At 36.9% G+C, this 17,845-nt stretch overlaps 1 protein-coding gene across 3 annotated transcripts in view; it reads left to right on the top strand.

Moving 5' to 3' along the window:
* RASAL2 (RAS protein activator like 2) overlaps positions 1 to 17,845 on the top strand; it is a gene marked incomplete at its 5' end in the record, with an annotated part of 369,286 nt that overhangs the window by 169,890 nt on the left and 181,551 nt on the right. For all 3 annotated transcript variants that reach the window (XM_079696332.1, XM_079696331.1, XM_079696330.1), the window contains one exon: positions 12,230 to 12,357. In XM_079696332.1, coding sequence (XP_079552458.1) covers positions 12,230 to 12,357 — 128 coding nt within the window. The remainder of the gene's footprint in view (positions 1 to 12,229; positions 12,358 to 17,845) is intronic.

The raw sequence follows: 17,845 nt of genomic DNA, 5'->3' as shown, positions 1-17,845 counted from the left end.
CTGTACATCCAAAGACTAACTATGATGCTGACTTTAATATTGTAGGTGAATTTTACATTTTTGAACTTTCCATAAGCCATTATACAGCTTTTATGTCTGAATTCTCTTGCTGAATATTTGTGAGCTTTATATATGGTGTTACATGTAGTTGTTTTTTCACTCTCATTGGTATATAATATTTCATTTTCTAAAATTTCACAATTTATCCATTCTGTTTGTGGTCATTTTGGATTGTTTCTAGTTTTTACTATTAAGACTAGTGCTGCCGTGTGCATTCTGACACGTCTTTTGCTGAATAAGTGTCCACATTTCTCTTGGGTATATATCTAGGAGTAGAATTGCTAGATATGTATATGTTCTGTTTTAGTAAATATTGTCAGTTTTCCAGAGTGATTTTACCAATTCACACTCCCACCTGCAGTTACTTTACATCCTCAACAACACTGTATCTTTTTCATTATAGCTATTCTGGTTGGTGTGTAGTAATATCTCACTGTGGTTTTAATCTGCATTTCCCTGATGATTAATAAAGTTGGGCAACTTTTTACATATTAAGTGGACATTTTGATACTCTTTTTTATGAAGTGGTAGTCATGTCTTTTGCCCATTTTTCATTTGGGTGTCTGCCCCTTTCTTAACAGAATATATTGGTTTTCCTTATCTCTGTCCCCTCTTTCTGAGACATGAACTTCTGACTCTTCTAGTTTTTATTCTGGCGTTTATACATCTCTTTATTCTAAACAATATGCATATACTACTGCATTTTTATTCATCAATTTTAGAGCTTTTTGTTGATTTTCTATTATGATAGGTGAGGATTAAGCTGTCATATACAGTCATCCCAACTTCCTTATCATAGTTATCTATATATATATATATATTTTTTTTTAAATCATTATTCAGTATTCCTTTTTTCTTTTCCATCTCTTTGTCTTTTTGTTCTGCTTTCTGGGATTATTTTCTGAACCTTATCTTCCACTTGTACTGTTGAATTTTGTTTTGTATTTTTTTCTATCATGTTTTTAATATCAGAAGCTCTTTTTAGTTCTATGAATGTTGTTTTTTATGAAAAGTATCCTGTTTTTGTTTCATGGATGCCATTACTTCTCATGTCTCTTTGAGGATAATGGTGGCTGTTTGGTTTTTTCCTCCTATATCACTTGTATCTCCTTCAAGTTGCCTTTTACTTTTTGTTTTGATCTCTATTTTCTCATGCTAGAGGCTTTCCTCTGATCTCTGGTAATCCTTGTTTGTCTGCTCCATATTAAGAATGGATTATAAGAAAATTGCCTGGAAGATCTGAGTATGAGGTTGGGCCTTGTCCACTGAGGGCTTTACCGTAAGGTGATCTGGGTGGGCTGTTTGTTGGGAGAGCCCCTTTGGTTAGTATCTTTGGTTCTTTCCTCTTGAGCTGATCTGATTCCCAAAGAGTGCTCTTCTGGTGAGTACAAGTCTATCTGCCTGTTATGAGAGTCAAATGGGGGGTGAAGAGAACTTTGGAGAAAGCACTTCTAAGCATTCCTTGAACGTTTCCAGGATGCTCTTCTCAACTCTGACAGTCATCCTTTAGTCCACCCCTTATTTTACCCTTCCAAGCAAGCAAACCTCTGTTCTTTTACCTGGGTTGGGGAGATAGTTACCCATTAAATAGTCAGAGAGAGACTCTTGGGACTCTGATTCATCTTTTTTTTTTTTAATTGAAGTATAGTTGATTTATAATGTTGTGTTAGTTTCAGGTATACAGCAAAGTGATTATACATATATTTACATATTATATATGTATTCTTTTTCAGTTTTTTTCCCATATAGGTTATTACAAAATATTGATATAGTTCCCTGTGCGAAACAGTAGGTCCTTGTTGTTTATCTGTTTTATATACAGTCATGTGTATATGTTACTCCCAAATTCCTAATTTCTACCCCTGCTCCCCACCCCCCACCTTTCCCCTTTGGTAACCATAAGTTTATTTTCTATGTTTGTGGGGACTCTCATTCTTAAATCAGTTTTACCCATTTCTTGTTTTAGACCACCGCTTCTCCCCATTGTGAGATACCTAGTGCTGGCCTATCCCTGAACTTTTTGAGGATTCTCTAGTATAAATTGGGTTGGTTCTTACCTTTTCTCAGTCTTATCTCAGGATTCAATTTTCTCAGGCCTGGTTAAGTTAGTTACCACTTGAATGTATTCTTTATAGCTTCTAAATTTTTACTTATTTCCTCTCTATTTCTGTTTTCTCTGTCGTTGTGGGTTATCGTCACTGTCTCTACATATAAATATAAATTTATCTTTACTGTAGTTTCAGTGGGGTTTTGAGAAGGACTGAAATTATATGTTCAGTCTGCCATTTTATCCTAGTAGCTGCCATGTATTTCTTGAAATGAAATTTGAATAAGGCATTTGTGGACCTCTTGAAGTAATTCCGGGTTCTTTTGTAGGCCAAGGTTAGAAGTCTTAGACCTAGATAGACAGATCCTAGCTTTTGACTGATTTTTTTTTTCCTGATGTGACCCAAACTAAATTCATCAGCTTCTCCCTCAAACCTAATCTTCTTCCAGAATTCTTTTTTTTTTAATTAACATCTTTATTGGAGTATAATTGCTTTACAATGGTATGTTAGTTTCTGCTTTATAACAAAGTGAATCAGTTATACATATACATATGTTCCCATATCTCTTCCCTCTCGAGTCTCCCTCCCTCCCACCCTCCCTATCCCACCCCTCTAGGTGGTCACAAACCACCTAGCTGATCTCCCTGTGCTATGCGGCTGCTTCCCACTAGCTATCTATTTTACGTTTGGTAGTGTATATATGTCCATGCCACTCTCTCACTTTGTCACAGCTTACCCTTCCTCCTCCCCATATCCTCAAGTCTCAGTAAATGAAACCCCCATTCACCTCTTCACACAAATGCAAATCAGTGGTGTCACTCTCCTGTTAAAACCTTTCAGGGGCTTCCTTTCCTTCCTAGAATCAAGATCAACAGCCTTAACTTGGTTTATAGGTCTCTGGGTGTTCTTGGCCTGGACTATTTCACCAGCCCCCTAACTCTGCACTTACCTTCTTGTTCCCCATACATCAGTCATATGGGCCTCCTTTTCAGATTGTTAGAGGAGCAGAACCACTTTTTTCCTCAAGGGCTTTTTGGGCCTATGATTTCATTTGTCTGAAATGCTAATACTTATAGTCCTTTCCATAGTGACACACCAGTAACCATGCTCCCAGCTGCAATAATGCCCCAGACTAAGTCCATAGCTCTCATTCTGTGCTCCCACAGCACCCTATACTGCTTCTTTATAGTGTGTATCATAATTGTTTAATCGTATGCTAATTGTACGGTATTTGACCCCTCAACTAAATTTAAATTCCATGAGTTCAGTGGCTTGGTCTGTCTTGTTCACTGTTAGATCCCCAGCATTGAGTACAGTGCTTTACACACAGTGCATAAATACATACTGAATTACAACCAAAACCAAATGAAACAAAAAAACAAGGAGAAGCTTTATGATATGCTAGAAAAAATCCTAGTTTATATATCAGACTAAATTCTAAGATAACTGTGCTAGATGTGTCACTTTGAACAAGTAATTTTATATCTCTGAGCCTCATTTTATTAATCTATGAATTGAGGAAGTGTGATTTACTGACCTTCAAGATCTTTCAACTCTGATTTGTTTCCCAAAGGGTCTCCTTCTTCCTCTTCTATGCATTTCTTATCCTGTTGACCTTTATTTTTTAAATTTCTTCTCCCACTTGATTCTCATCATTATTTGCTTCCCTTTATTCTTTTTTTTCTCTTTACTGTCTATAATGTGAAATGTATCCCTCGATAACTGAACTCTCACCATTTAAATATCTGCTATGATCTCTTGGAAATTTTTAACTTAAAATTGACTGTTCACATTGAAATATCATTGAAAGAAACTTGCATGTATGTTCCGGCCAAAAACATTAAGTTGCACATTAATCTGAGTGAGAGAATATGGAGTAGACTATTGTCCGTGAATCAATTGTTTTCACAACAGGATTGTGTTTCGTGATAATGTTGTTTAAAGGTTTCATGCAATCTAAATTATCTTTATCTTTTTTTAAATATCTTTTTTTAAAATAAATTTATTTATTTATTTTTGGCTGCATTGGGTCTTTGTTGCTGCGCACAGGCTTTCTCTAGGTGCGGTGAGCAGGGGCTACTCTTCGTTGCGAAGTGCAGGTTTCTCATTGTGGTGGCTTCTCTTGTTGCGGAGCACAGGCTCTAGGCACGCAGGCTTCAGTAGTTGTGGCACATGGTCTTCAGTAGTTGTGGTTCGCGGGCTCTAGAGCGCAGGCTCAGTAGTTGTGGCGTATGCGTTTAGTTGCTCTGTGGCATGTGGGATCTTCCTGGAACAGGGCTCGAACCCGTGTCCCCTGCATTGGCAGGCGGATTCTTAACCACTGTGCCACCAGGGAAGCTCCAATTATCTTTTAAGTTAATGGAAAAGCCTGTGAAAATAGGTGAGCCTAGGAGGATTAGAAAAGCTCTTATGTTAGGAAATGATAAAGGCTGAAAGACAAAAGACAAAAAGTTAAAAGATATAAACTTGGCTGTGCACATGTTCCAATGTACTATACATATGATTTTTACCTATTTGTGAGAAAAAATAAAATTATGAAAGTGATGTTAGTTTTTGAAACCTCATAGTTAATTTTATTTTGTTGTGCTATTTGCATTCATTATGCATCTTTAATAGATAATTGTTTCTTTACATTATAGAACACGTTTGCAGTAAAAAAGGAAAATGTAACTTGTATCCAATACCGTATATATGCGCAAATGTATTCACTAACAAGTTTTTTAAATATTAAATGATTTTGTATGTTTAGTTTTAATTTAGAAATTTTTGGTGGATTGTATAGGGGGGCTTAAGAATACTTAATATTGGGGGAAATTAATTGGTAGTTTTAGATGGGCTTGAACTGAATTATTCTTTTTCCACTTAAAATCAGAGTATAGTCTCCGTTATGTGAAAAGTTGCCATCCAACACATTTTCAGAAATGGACTAGATTTAGATAAGAGGGATGTGCGTTCTATTTGTGTTGATTGTATTGAAGAGAAAATGCGAAATGCTTCCTTTTACTGCTTTATAGTCTCATATTTTAGTTGTTTGTTTCCCCTTACTCATTTGAGGTCATTGGTTTTTTGATAACAAGAAAGGTTTTTCACCTCTCATGTAAGTCAGCTGAGTTGTGTCAGGACCTAGCTGACTGAATTGGCTTGGTGACTTAGCAGTGAGTGACTGATTGGATTCTTTAAAGAAGCCTGCGCATATTATCTCCTTGATAGTTTTCACTGTAAGCTCAGTGATTTGTGGTTCAAACAGGTCACAATTCAGAAAAGATGCAAATTTAGGTCTGTGTGTTCTATTCCATTTGATACTGTGGAGAGAGGTAGAGCTATTAGAAAAAATTTTAATGCTGCCAAACTCTTGACAAGTTTTATTTTTTAATGCAGTCTGCCTTCTTCTACTCCCCTATAGTGAGATAATGACACAGTATTGGCAGTATAGCCAATTGTGAAAACCCCAGAAACTGATCTCTCAATAGTGGTAAGCTATTTACTTTTCTTTTTCCTTTCTCCTCTAAGAATCACATTCTTTTAAAAGCTCTACTTCTTTCCCCACAGCAGCTGCCCCTAAAGGAAAGTGATGAGATTCAATTCAAAAAGAGGCAGGCATGGGGGGTATATTAATATAGGAAGAGGTACTAAATATAACAAGAAGATTGAGTATTACATAGTGTTTGAGATTAATTCTTAGTATAGTTTGTTTTTCTATCAATAACAGGAACATGAAATACAAAAAGGATCTTGAGTTTTGATCATTTATACAACACCATGGTTATGTTTTAAGTGCCAGACTTATATTTTCTTACACTTTTCTTAAATTTGCACAGTGCTTGACTGTTTAAGAAAACTTGCATATAGACCCCCTTTTTTTTCCTTCTAAGGATGAGTATATAAATGAATTATCTTATTTTGAGTATTTTCTGTTTTTCTGTTTAGGTAAGAGTATGAACTGTAGATGTGAGTGGTCTATTAGGATTGAAGAGCAAGCTGTGATTGACTGCCATTTGTCATCTTAAAATGGCATCATTCATAACATTCTATTCAGTTACCCAAGCCATATAGTTGCTTTAGCTGTGCTTGGCCCAATGTGGCAATTATGGGACTTATTTCTTCTAATGCATATCTAAAAAGTGAAGGAAAATGAAATGATCTGCTCTGCCTGCTGTTGCATGGCACAAGTGATCAGGTGCAGTGCAAACTGTGTACTAGTGATGTGGAAGGGAGAAGCAAGGTGGAACCATGATAGGAATTGCTTCCCAAACTAAAATGAGTTCTTCTGCAAAGAAAAGTGTTACCTTTATCAAGGAATAGTTGATAAAGAATGTTAAGTCAGTCATGCCTTTAAGGAACTTATTACGTTGTTATCAGTTAAGTGTGATGGAGCAGCGTTAGAATAACCCCTGTGCTTTGCCCCTGGTGCTGCTGAGACTGAGAGTGAGGCAGCAGAAGGGCTGTTTGCAAACCTTAGGCTAAAGGAAATAACTCACCAGAAAGAAGAGTCATATGTTATCTCCTGCTTGTCTTCTCTTAAAAAGGGTGATGGTGAGCATAGAGGATTTCCTGACTAGCCACAAGTGATCCATTTTCTGGAAAAAAAAAAAACACAAACCTGTCTCTTAAGGGGAAAAAAACAACAGTATTTATTGACGATGATAAAATTTAAGATACAAAACAAAGATCAGTATTTTGGAAAACTTGAATCTGCCACATGGAGCTTGACAGCTTCCCAGTACTTAAAGACTTTTCTGATGATCAAGACTTTCTGAAGATTAATGAATGTGATTTTTTGATATTATGTAATGAAAAGTGTCAATGTTTGGAAGATCTGCAAAACTAAGTGAACCATTTTTTCCTAAATGATCAATGCAGAGTGCCCCAAAGTCATGCATATGGGTAAAAAGATCCACTCAAAGGGCAAGGTAGACCAATGATTTTTAACTTAACAGAGTATGAAAAGTTTATTGAAGTGGTGTCAAATTCCACAATTTACTTACTTTTAAGGAGCAACTGCTTGCCAGTTTTTGGTATAGTATTAGAAAATGTAAGCCACAGTTACCTGAAAATGCTATTAAAATACTCTTCCCTGGGCTTCCCTGGTGGCGCAGTGGTTGAGAATCTGCCTGCCAATGCAGGGGACACGGGTTCGAGCCCTGGTCTGGGAAGATCCCACATGCTGCGGAGCAACTAGGCCCGTGAGCCTCAACTACTGAGCCTGAGCGTCTGGAGCTTGTGCTCCGTAACAAGAGAGGCCGCGACAGTGAGAGACCTGTGCACCGCGATGAAGAGTGGCCCCCACTCGCCGCAACTAGAGAAAGCCCACGCACAGAAACGAAGACCCAACACGGCCAAAAATAAATAAATTTAAAAAAAATACTCTTCCCTTTTCCAACTATATATCTGTGTGAGTCTAGATTTTCTACTGATACTTCAACCAAAACAACATAAAGCAAGAGATTAAAAGTTGAAACAGATACAAGAACCCAGCTGTCTTCTATTCAGCCAGATTTTAAAGAGATTTGCAAAACTTCAGTGTCACTCCTCTCACTAATTATTTTGTTTTGTTTGGAAAATAGTTGCATTTCATCAAAAATGTGTTATTTATGTTAACATGCAGTAGGTTTGTTATTGTTGTTAAATGAGTAAATATTTTTAAAATTTCTCAGTTTTAATTTCTAATATGGTAAATATTGATAGATATAACCCACATAAACAAAATCTCTTTAAAAACAAAATCTCAATTTTAAACGTCTAAAGGGATCATGAGATCAAAAAATTTTGATAATTACTAGTCTACTGGTAATATCCAGTCTCAAGGAAGCACTCTCCAATGGGATTCATTGAGTAACCGCTGATTCTTTTTAATGTTTCTAAAATTATTCAATTTTTGTAATAAGGTCAGCATCCAATATCCTTAGTATCCTTATAGGAATGGGACAGCGCAAATATAAATTTTTTTTCCAGTTTTGCTATTAAGATTCTTATTTTTAATTCTAAGGTAGTTATCGTATTCTGTAGTGAATTTTAGGTACTAAATGTAATTGGAAGTCAGAAATTAGAAGTGTGTCACCAGAGCAGGAGAGAAAGAGGGTGGGAGGGAGGAAAGGAGAGAGGGAGGGGAGGACTGGTAGAATTGGTAAAGTGAAATAAGGCAATAATCTGAGTTTGTCCTGTTAATATAGTCTCAGTAAACAGGCTTTACAAGTGTACTATTAAACCTTCATTTAGCCATGGAAATGAGGACAAGATAGAATGAATAAATTAAATTTATAGGTTTAAAAAATTTATTTAAATTGTTACTTAAAGTGCCCTTCAAACCTTAATCCAGAAATGCTAAAAAGAACCAAAAAAATCCTACTTATTCTGACTTCTTTCTTGTTTTCTTCCTTTTATGAATTCTTATAAAATGATCAAAATGTGGATAATAGAGAGTAGGAAAAAAATGTGAAACTATAAAATTTATAACGTGGCTAATCAACCTCATAATTTAGACTGACAGAAAAATGTAAAATATAGAAGTATTGCTCCCTATTTCATTCTACCTTTAGCCCTGGAGAGGAGTAATTTGGGGTCCCCAATATGCTTTATGAGACATTGTCTTGTTTCACAATACCATGAAGAAACTAGGAACAAAGCTCCAGTTGGAGAAGGGGAGAGCATTAAGGGAGACTGTAAGAGAATTAACTCAGGATGACACAGGGAAGATAATTTAGGTTTTCTTAAATTCAGTGCTGATGCAGATTTATATTTTGTCAGGAAAACTGGGTTTCCTGCTGTAATACAGTTTCCTATATTATAATTTTATGGACAGAATCTGTCAATGTCTTCTTGCTCAGTGTGGATCATAAGATTACTATTCAGATTAAATTGCAGGGGGCAGTTTAGGTCACCCACGGCCAACTTACATAAGAAGGTTAGTCATTTGAATGAAAACTTGTCTAGGCCACAGAACCACCACATTTCTACATAAAGTAGGTGCATCCCTCTCTGTTGAAGTGGTTTTCGTATTTTACTCTAAAAATAGGCCTACATTGTGGTAAAAATCTAACCCATTTGTTTATCCAAATCATGTGAAGAAAATCAGCTTTGACGTGGCTTTTAAGTTCAGGCAAGAATCTTTTATCTGTGTCAAAAATGATTGAGTCAGTTCTTTTAAAGCTTTTTGTGATAATTTTAGGAAAATTTGAAATATAAAGAAAACTTTAATTTAAATGCTTGAAATAAAAGAGTTAAGGGGGATTCCCTGGTGGCGCAGTGGTTGGGAGTCTGCCTGACGATGCAGGGGACACAGGATCGTGCCCCGGTCCGGGAAGATCCCACGTGCCACGGAGCGGCTGGGCCCGTGAGCCATGGCCGCTGAGCCTGCGCGTCTGGAGCCTGTGTCCGCAACGGGAGAGCCCACAACAATGAGAGGCCCGTGTACCGCAAAAAAAAAAAAAAAAAAGAGTTAAGGGTAGGGAAGAGAGAGTTGGCGTAGAATGGAGAAGCTATTGACGCAGCATGTACTGGTTGTGCGAGGTTCAGAGGAGATGGAAGCGGAAAAACAAGGGGAAAAAGGAAAAACAGTGAACTTCTAAGAATTAGTAACATGTCAAGCCAAGCCCTGGTAATGTTATTAGTTCTTGAATTTTGAGTGATTTTGGAGGGTAGTTGATAAGTTCCCCAAGCGAGCAGAGCAACAAGTTTAGATAGACTTTTAGAGAGCAAAGAAGTTAAGCCAGAAGGAGTACTGAAGAGAATATTGGGCCCATAAGGGGATGCAAGAAGAGAGACATATACCTAATGCCCTAAGTACTAACTTCTTTACTTTCTACAGATCTCCAGCTATAGGTATGCATATTTGAATAATTATAGCATAAAAAATCTAGGAAATCATTTGAATTTCCTTGAAGTCAGTCAATACCAGGAATACCTATCATCCTGTGATAAAAAGACTAAAAGTCCTTAGAAAGTAATAGTAATGAAGAGTCTCACCTAATAGGTAAAATGTGCTTATTAATTATTTACAACTCTCCTGCACTCATGGGTGTTTGTTTTCTAATTTCTTCAGTTTGAGGTGCTACTCTAGTGTAATAATTAAATAATAATAAGTAATGTATTTTACTGTTTCCTGCAGTATATCCTGAGAGGAATTAGTCCTTCATGGCTAAAGAACTTTTAGTATATACTGAACTGTCATAAAAGCCTTACTCAATGGATCTAATGTGTACTTATGATTAAAATATGTTCCAAGTCTTTCAACAGCCCAAATGAACAAACAGTTCATATTAAAGAGTTTTTAAGTGATTTTTTTGGATCTGGCCCCTAAAGCAAAGGTAAAAAAAGCAAAAATAAACAAGTAAGACTATATCAAACTAAAAACTTCTGTACAGCAAAGGAAACCATCAACAAGATGAAATGGCAGCCTTCTGAACTGGAGAAAATATTTGCAAATCATATATCTGATAAGGAGTTAATATCCAAAATATATGAAGAACTCATACAACTCAGCAAAACAAACAAACACCCAAAACAGTCTGACTAAAAAATGGGCAGAGGATCTGAATAGACATTTTTCCAAAGAAAACATATAGATGGACAACAAGTATATAATAAGGTGTTGAACTTCCCTAATCATCAGGGAAATGCAAATCAAAACCACAATGAGATATCACTCACACCTGTTAGAATGGCTATTATCAAAAAGACAAGAAATAACAAGTGTTGGCAAGGATGTAGAGAAAATGGAAGCCTCACGAACTGTTGGTGGGAATGTAAATTGGTGCAGCCACTATGGAAAACAGTATAGAGGTTCCTCAAAAAATTAAAATGGAACTACCATTCAATCCAACAATTTCATTTCTGGGTGTTTATCCAAAGAACATGAAAACACTAATTGGAAAAGATACATACAGTAGCCAAGATATGGAAACAACCTAAGTGTCCATTGGTGGATAAATAGAATACTACTCAGCCATTGAAAGAGATGAAATCTTGTCATTTACGACAACATGGATGGACCTTGAGGGTATTATGCTAAATGAAATAAATCAGACAGAGGAAAACTAATACTGTATGACCTCACTTATATGTGGAATCTAAAAACCAAAACAAACAAACAAACAAAACAAAACTCAGAGATTCAGAGAACAGAATGGTGATTTCCAAGAGGAAAGGGGTGGGTGGGTGAGGGGGTGAAAGGTTTCCAGAGGTACAAATGTCCACTTATAAGTCATGGGGATGTCAACTGTAGCATATGGTGATTATAATATTGCAGTGCATATTTGAAAGTTACCAAGAGAATAAATCCTAGAAAGGTCTCATCAGAAGAAAAAAAATTCTTTTTGTAACTTTTTATGGTGACAGATGGTAATTAGACTTATTGGGGTCATTATTTTGCAGTGTATACAATACTAAATCATTAAGTTGTACACTTGAAACTAGTATAATGTTACACGTCAATTATACCTTAATGAAAGAAAAAGAAACTAAAGGAACAGGAAATGAGATGTTTAGAAGAGTTGAAACATTTAACTTTGATATTGTGTGCCTCCACCTTTAAGAGACATGATGGTAATATGTTTAGATCTTTCCTTGAGGAAATTGCCTTCTATATTTTTAAGATCTTACTGGCCTCTAGTGGTAATATGATGCTGTAGTTTAACCATTTCTAAATCTTACAACTGACTAGAAATAAAGTTATTTTGAAGACATAGGCTGCCAATAACTCACTCCTTCAGTACTGGATCAACAGCACTCTTGAGTGTACATGCAATATCATCTTCTTCCTAAAGACTGTCTATCTTTTGTTCTTGTCTCTGAGTCACGCCCACCTCTTTCTTTTGAATGATACTAGTTTTGCTCTGAAGTGACCTCCCATTATTTTAGTGCATGCACAGTGGTGATTACTGTGTCAAGTTTGTACTAACAATTCTTCCTAGTGTCTCAGCCCTCTTTTCTACAGACTATGGGGCAAAATTTTCCCTCTGTATATAACTTTTTATTTTCTTCAGAGGAATTTAAGTTTTCAGTTTACCATTTAGATTTATGTTTAGACCTCCTTACTTTGATTTTGAAGAATCTTACATTTGAACTACGAGTTTACCAAACACGGCAATGATTTGTCACTTTTGTTTTTTGTGTTTGTCACACAGATGTGAAAGGGCCACCTACCCATCGTCTGTCTTGTGGCCAGTCACCCTACACCGACACAACAACATGGGAGCGGAAGTACTGCATCCTCACAGACAGCCAGCTGGTGTTGCTCAACAAGGAAAAGGAGGTGAGGTGGATATTATGAGAAAAGCTACTTCCCTTTTCTGACCAAATTCCTGAAATAATCTAGTTTTTATTTGCATCTTGATGAGTTGCATTTATGAAAATGGAGACTTTATGAAGGATACACTCTAAGTGGGTCTCAGGGGCTGCTGATGTCATCATGATGATATGTGACTGCCGCAAAGGTGTGACGTCAACAAGACAGGGCTGGATTTTCATTAAGGAATAGTAAAAGAGATATTGAGTTGAGTAATTTGGAATGAGAATCGGTTGGATTGTGTAGACCTGGCCCTGCAAGTGGTCCAGAGAGGCTATGGGAAATTATATCAGTCTAGCTCCTTGCAAGTAACAAATAGCACAGTCAGCAGATAAATTGAAAGAGGTTTAACGAAGGGACTATACAGAGGCATGGGCAGCATAGGGGACTCATCAGAGGGGGTAAAGTACCCATGAACTGGCAACAGCAGAAAGCAGTTGTCACCCTAGACCTTCAGGGCAAGGGAAGGGAGCAATGTTTCTGGAACCCAGAGAACTGTAGTTGCATGAAAAGGCTGCATAACAGTTGCTATGGCTATACACGAAAGAACACAGCCTCTACCAAAACAAAAATGGCCAGCAGGGAGGAAGCAAGGGACAACCGACACACCAGGTCTCTTTCCTGCTTTCTGATTTCTTGCCAGTGTTACTTACTGGCCAAACCTAACTTGAAGCCAAAGGAAAAGATTGCTTTTGATGTGTTCTGTAGAGATTTGTTTCCTGAAGCACAGCAAGGGAGAGAAGGGCAGAGAGTAGATCTGGAGAGGCAGACAGAATGTAATTAGTACAGACATCTAGTTCTAGGTAAACTTTCTGTCCCTCTAAGTGAAAAAACCCTTGAACTTATCATATACTATTACTACTTTACTCCTCAAACTATTATAGTGTACAAATCCTTCCACATCCAAATAATTCATTTGCTTATTGGTGATGTATTGGATAGTTGACTTGGTAAGGCCAAAAACCCATCCTACTCCCGAGCTCCACAACATAAAAAAATTAGTATGATCTTGACAAGAAGAGGGATAATGGGAGGGAAGGAGAAGAAGAGATCTCATTCAATGAAGGAGAAAGATTAATTGCCAAAAATATATATAAATAACTAGAAAGCTGTAGGTAGAATATCAATTTCATAAGCCATCCCTCTGGAAAAGTTAGTTCAGAGGAAGCAGTGCGCAAAAAACACATTTCTTAATTCTAGTCTGTGGATCTCTACCTCCCTTTTCTCTTCTCTCTCTCCTCCCCCTCTGTCCCTTTTCTTTTGCATCTCTTCTCTTACTCAGCATTCTTTAACATCGTAAAGGCAAGTTCATAGCAATAAAGCAATTTCAGTTTCTTCTTTTATTTTCATAGGCAATTCTTACTTGCAAGGGCCTGGCTAATGTGCCCTCTATGAACTTCGTTATTCTTTTTCTCCAACCATTGAAAAATGTCCCTTACTTTTATTACCATCTCCCTACCCATGACCCTTTTCCAGTATTGTAATATAATTAAACTTAATTTTATTAAAATAATTCAATAAAGGTGAGCCCTTTCTGGAACAGTATAGTACATGTTGCTTTGTTTCTATTAAGTAGATACATAATAAAAATTGGTAGAGTGAATATTAGTGTCGAATATTTCTAATTATCCAATTTGAATAGACAGATAATTTAACATGCGCATTTAAACCAGTCGACTCTGTCAGCAGTCTTTTATCAGAGCTGTTAATAAGGAGTGATATGAACATATCATCTGCCATCTTTTTGCCCTTACCTACATTTTATTCAATTAGTAATGTAAGAAATTAAATAGCCTAAAGATAGATAGCATAAGGTCAAGAGCATTCCTTATCTAGAACCAAGATATAATACACGGATTAAATATTACTGATCAATTGAGTAATCCAGGCTTAGGCTCCCTTTAGTCCCATAAAATAACTGTCCATGATGAATGATTTCTAAAACAATTTCTTATGTACTTTATCGCTTTTTATGCCAGCCATCAAGAGTAGCCCTAGACATCTGGGTAACCCCTCATTTTCTCATCTACATATCACTCTGTAAATCCTCTTTTCTGTCCCTGCCTTCCACTCATCCTTTCCCACCTCTTGAAACCCTTTGTCTATGCCCTCTGCAACTCACAGTCCATCATCAACCAAATCAGCTGTTTCTTTCACCCCTTTTCTGAAGCAGTTCCTTAACTTCTTGGTCTCATGAGAACCTGTAGCTTTCCTGAGGACACTGTCATCTGTGAAGTCCTGTTAAGTGATGGCTGTTTTTTTCCCACAGCCTTCATACCATGCTGCCTGTAGTAGGCATCCTTCTCCTTTCATGGCTGCTTCCTGTCTATTCTCCCTCATTTTCCCTATAAAGCCCAGACTCTTGAGTCCCATGTTGTAGTCATCTTCCAGCCCCACCCCTGGCCCCTGTCATTTCTTGTTGATTTTAGCTTCTGGTTCATTATAATTATTTCCAGCACTACTCCAGCCTTAACTTGTGAGGATTCCCATATCTGCAGAGATGAATCTTTCAACACACTGGCTGTAAGTTCCTTGAACTCCTCTCCTCCAAGAATCTTTTCCTCTACCCTGCCTCATTGCTACAACTTCTCAATATTCTCAATTGTGTGCATCTTACTGTCTGACCTCCTATCTTTCTAGCTCATCCCTTTTTCCAACAATTTTTCAATCCTTTGGGACCTATGGGCCATTGATCCTGTCACCTTTTCTGCCCCTCATACCTCTGATATCCTCTCTTCCCTCTTCTCCCAGCTTGAATTCCATGGTCAGTCATTTTCATATTTGCATACTATTTCCTTGCCCTTTTTTTGCATCATCATACTCACTTGGCAATGTGATAGGTCAGTTAAATCCTGCTCCTCATCTATCCTGCCCTGCTTCCATGCAGCATAATGTGTCTGGAGAAAATCACTCCACCCTGCTGACAGTCTTTAAACTAATGGCTACAAATCTCATGTGAGCCTCTAATGCTGCTTGGCAATCACAAAACATTTCCTAGTCCAATTACTTTCCAACTCTACTGGACTAGTACTTCTCAGTTCATGCGTGGTAAAGGACCAAGTTTTTCCCTACCTCATCATGAACAATAAAATACAATAATGTGAATTGTGAAGAAAAATGAAGTTTTAAAAAGACAAAAGTCTAAGTCCAAATTTTTTATTAGATTGAACAAAAATGAAATTACAGTTCAATAATAATCATAACATAGGGAAAGAAGGAATAGAATTACAAAAATTGTACATGTTCATAGAGAGTGTGCTGTACGATGAGATGAATCCACTGATCACACCAGGCACAATTCTCAATTTCTGTGTTGCTAACTTGTTTATTGTGGACCATTAACAGTTTGCAGAACAGCACAGGACCTTGCACCACACTTGGAGTAGCACAATCCAGGATGATTTCTAAGATGATTTTTTCATGCTTCCTCTTCTATTATAATTCCTTGTCTATTACCCTCACTTATAGCTGATTACTTCGCTGCTTACTTCACTGAGAAAATTCAGCCAGTCAAAAGAGAACTCTTTTACCATGTCTACCCATCCACCAAAAACTATTTCCTTTTACTCTGATTTCCCTCTTTTCACTGTGGTTGGATTGCCTACAATCCAACTGTCAGCCCCTCCCCTTGTGCCCATTCTTGCCTATTCAAGGATGTATCAATAGCAGTTCTCCCTTACCTCTTTTACATCTTCAACTCTCTGCTCTCTGCTAGATCGTTCCCATCAGCATGCTATTATTTCTCCCATCTTAAAAGAAAAAATGAGCCTGCATTAATCTCACTTTTACCGCCAGTTACCACCCCTTTCTTTGCTTCCCTTACCAGCAAAAATTCTGGAAACTTCTAAACTCACTGTCTCTAATTCTTCTCCTCTCATTCTCTCTTAAACCTACTTCATTCATACTCTGACCTATACCACCTTGTGAAAATTGCTCTTGTTAAGCTCACGCACTGGTGACCTCCACATTGCTAAATTCAGTGGTCAGTTCTCACTTCTTGTCTTACTTAATCTGTTAGTGGCATTCAATGCAGTTGATCACTCACTCCTTCTCCTAGAACCACTTTCTTCACTTGGCTTCCATGACACTGTGCTGTCTTAGTTTTCTTCCTGTCTTTCTGGCAGTTTCTTCTGAGTCATCTTTGCAGATTTCTCTTCTACTCTCCAAATCTCAACAGGGGAGTGCTACAGGGTTCAGTCCGTGGACCTCACTTCTTTAGGAATCTTATCCAATCTTATGACTTCAAATACTCTCTAAAGCTGATGACCTTAATTTTTTATCTCAAGCCTACACAATCTCTATTCTCTAGACTCATATATCCATCTGTCCATTATACGCCTCTACTTGGATATGGCTTCGTCACTGTTTTAAGCACATCAGGCATGTTCCTGCCTCAAGACCTTAGCCTTGGCTTTTCCCTCAGATATTTGCATGACTCACTTTCTCACCTCCTTCAACTCTTTGGTTGCATATCACCTGCTCAATAAGCCCTACTCTGACAACTTATTCAAAATTGCAACCCCTCTCTGTATCTCCATTCAGAACTTCCGATCTAATTACCTGGCTGTATTTTTTTTTCCCCTATAGCATTTACCACCTTCTAAAATGCTATATAATTTATTTATTATGTTTATTGTCTCTTTTCTCTTATATAAGCTTTTAGGGCAGGGATATTGTCTGTTTTTTTCAGTGCTATATCCCTCAGTGCTTAGAACAGTTCCTGACACATAAGTAAATTCTAACAAATATTTGTTGAATAAATTTTGAAAAAGCCAAATTATAAACTTTGATTCCTGAATATCCATTTTTTTAAATTTAAGTTTGAGAGGAGACGAACCTTCTATCTTTTCTTTTTTATGTGATAAGTCTTCCCACAACAAGAGGTGTAATTACATATTTTTTCTAAGACTGGATAATAAAAGAGGGGAAAAATAATCCATAAGATGCTTTTCCGTTGTTGAATATGAAATTCCATCTTTATTTATTGAGCATCTGTTATGTGTAAAGTATTGTGGTTGCAAAGATGCAGTTTGTTGGGAACACATTGAGGTAAATTAAAAGTTAAACTGTTTGGAACTAGATACAGAGGTGGTGGTTGCACAACATCATGAATGTACTAAATGTCACTGAATTATTCACTTCACAGTGGTTAATTTTATGTTACGTGAATTTCACCTCAATACAATTTTTTAAAAAAGATTATTACATTACCACAAGGGAAAGATTAACTAAGATATTGCCTGGTGTGGGTTATTGTTTAAAGTAGAGAATGCCAAAAAAGTATCTATAGATAAATTTGTGATTGAGCCATGTCTTTAGGGACAAATAGAAGCTCACCTGGAGGAAAAGAAGGGAAGGATATTCCATGTATATATAAAGATACAAAGTCAAGGAACATCTTATATCTCTTTGGCAAACGGCAAAATGTTCAGAATTCTTGGAATATAATTTGCAA

This window comes from Hyperoodon ampullatus (assembly GCF_949752795.1).
Source record: "Hyperoodon ampullatus genome assembly, chromosome: 2".
Classification (NCBI taxonomy): Eukaryota; Metazoa; Chordata; class Mammalia; order Artiodactyla; family Ziphiidae; genus Hyperoodon; species Hyperoodon ampullatus.
Note: the sequence above shows the minus strand (reverse complement) of the source record. Positions and strands in the feature narration are given on the sequence as shown.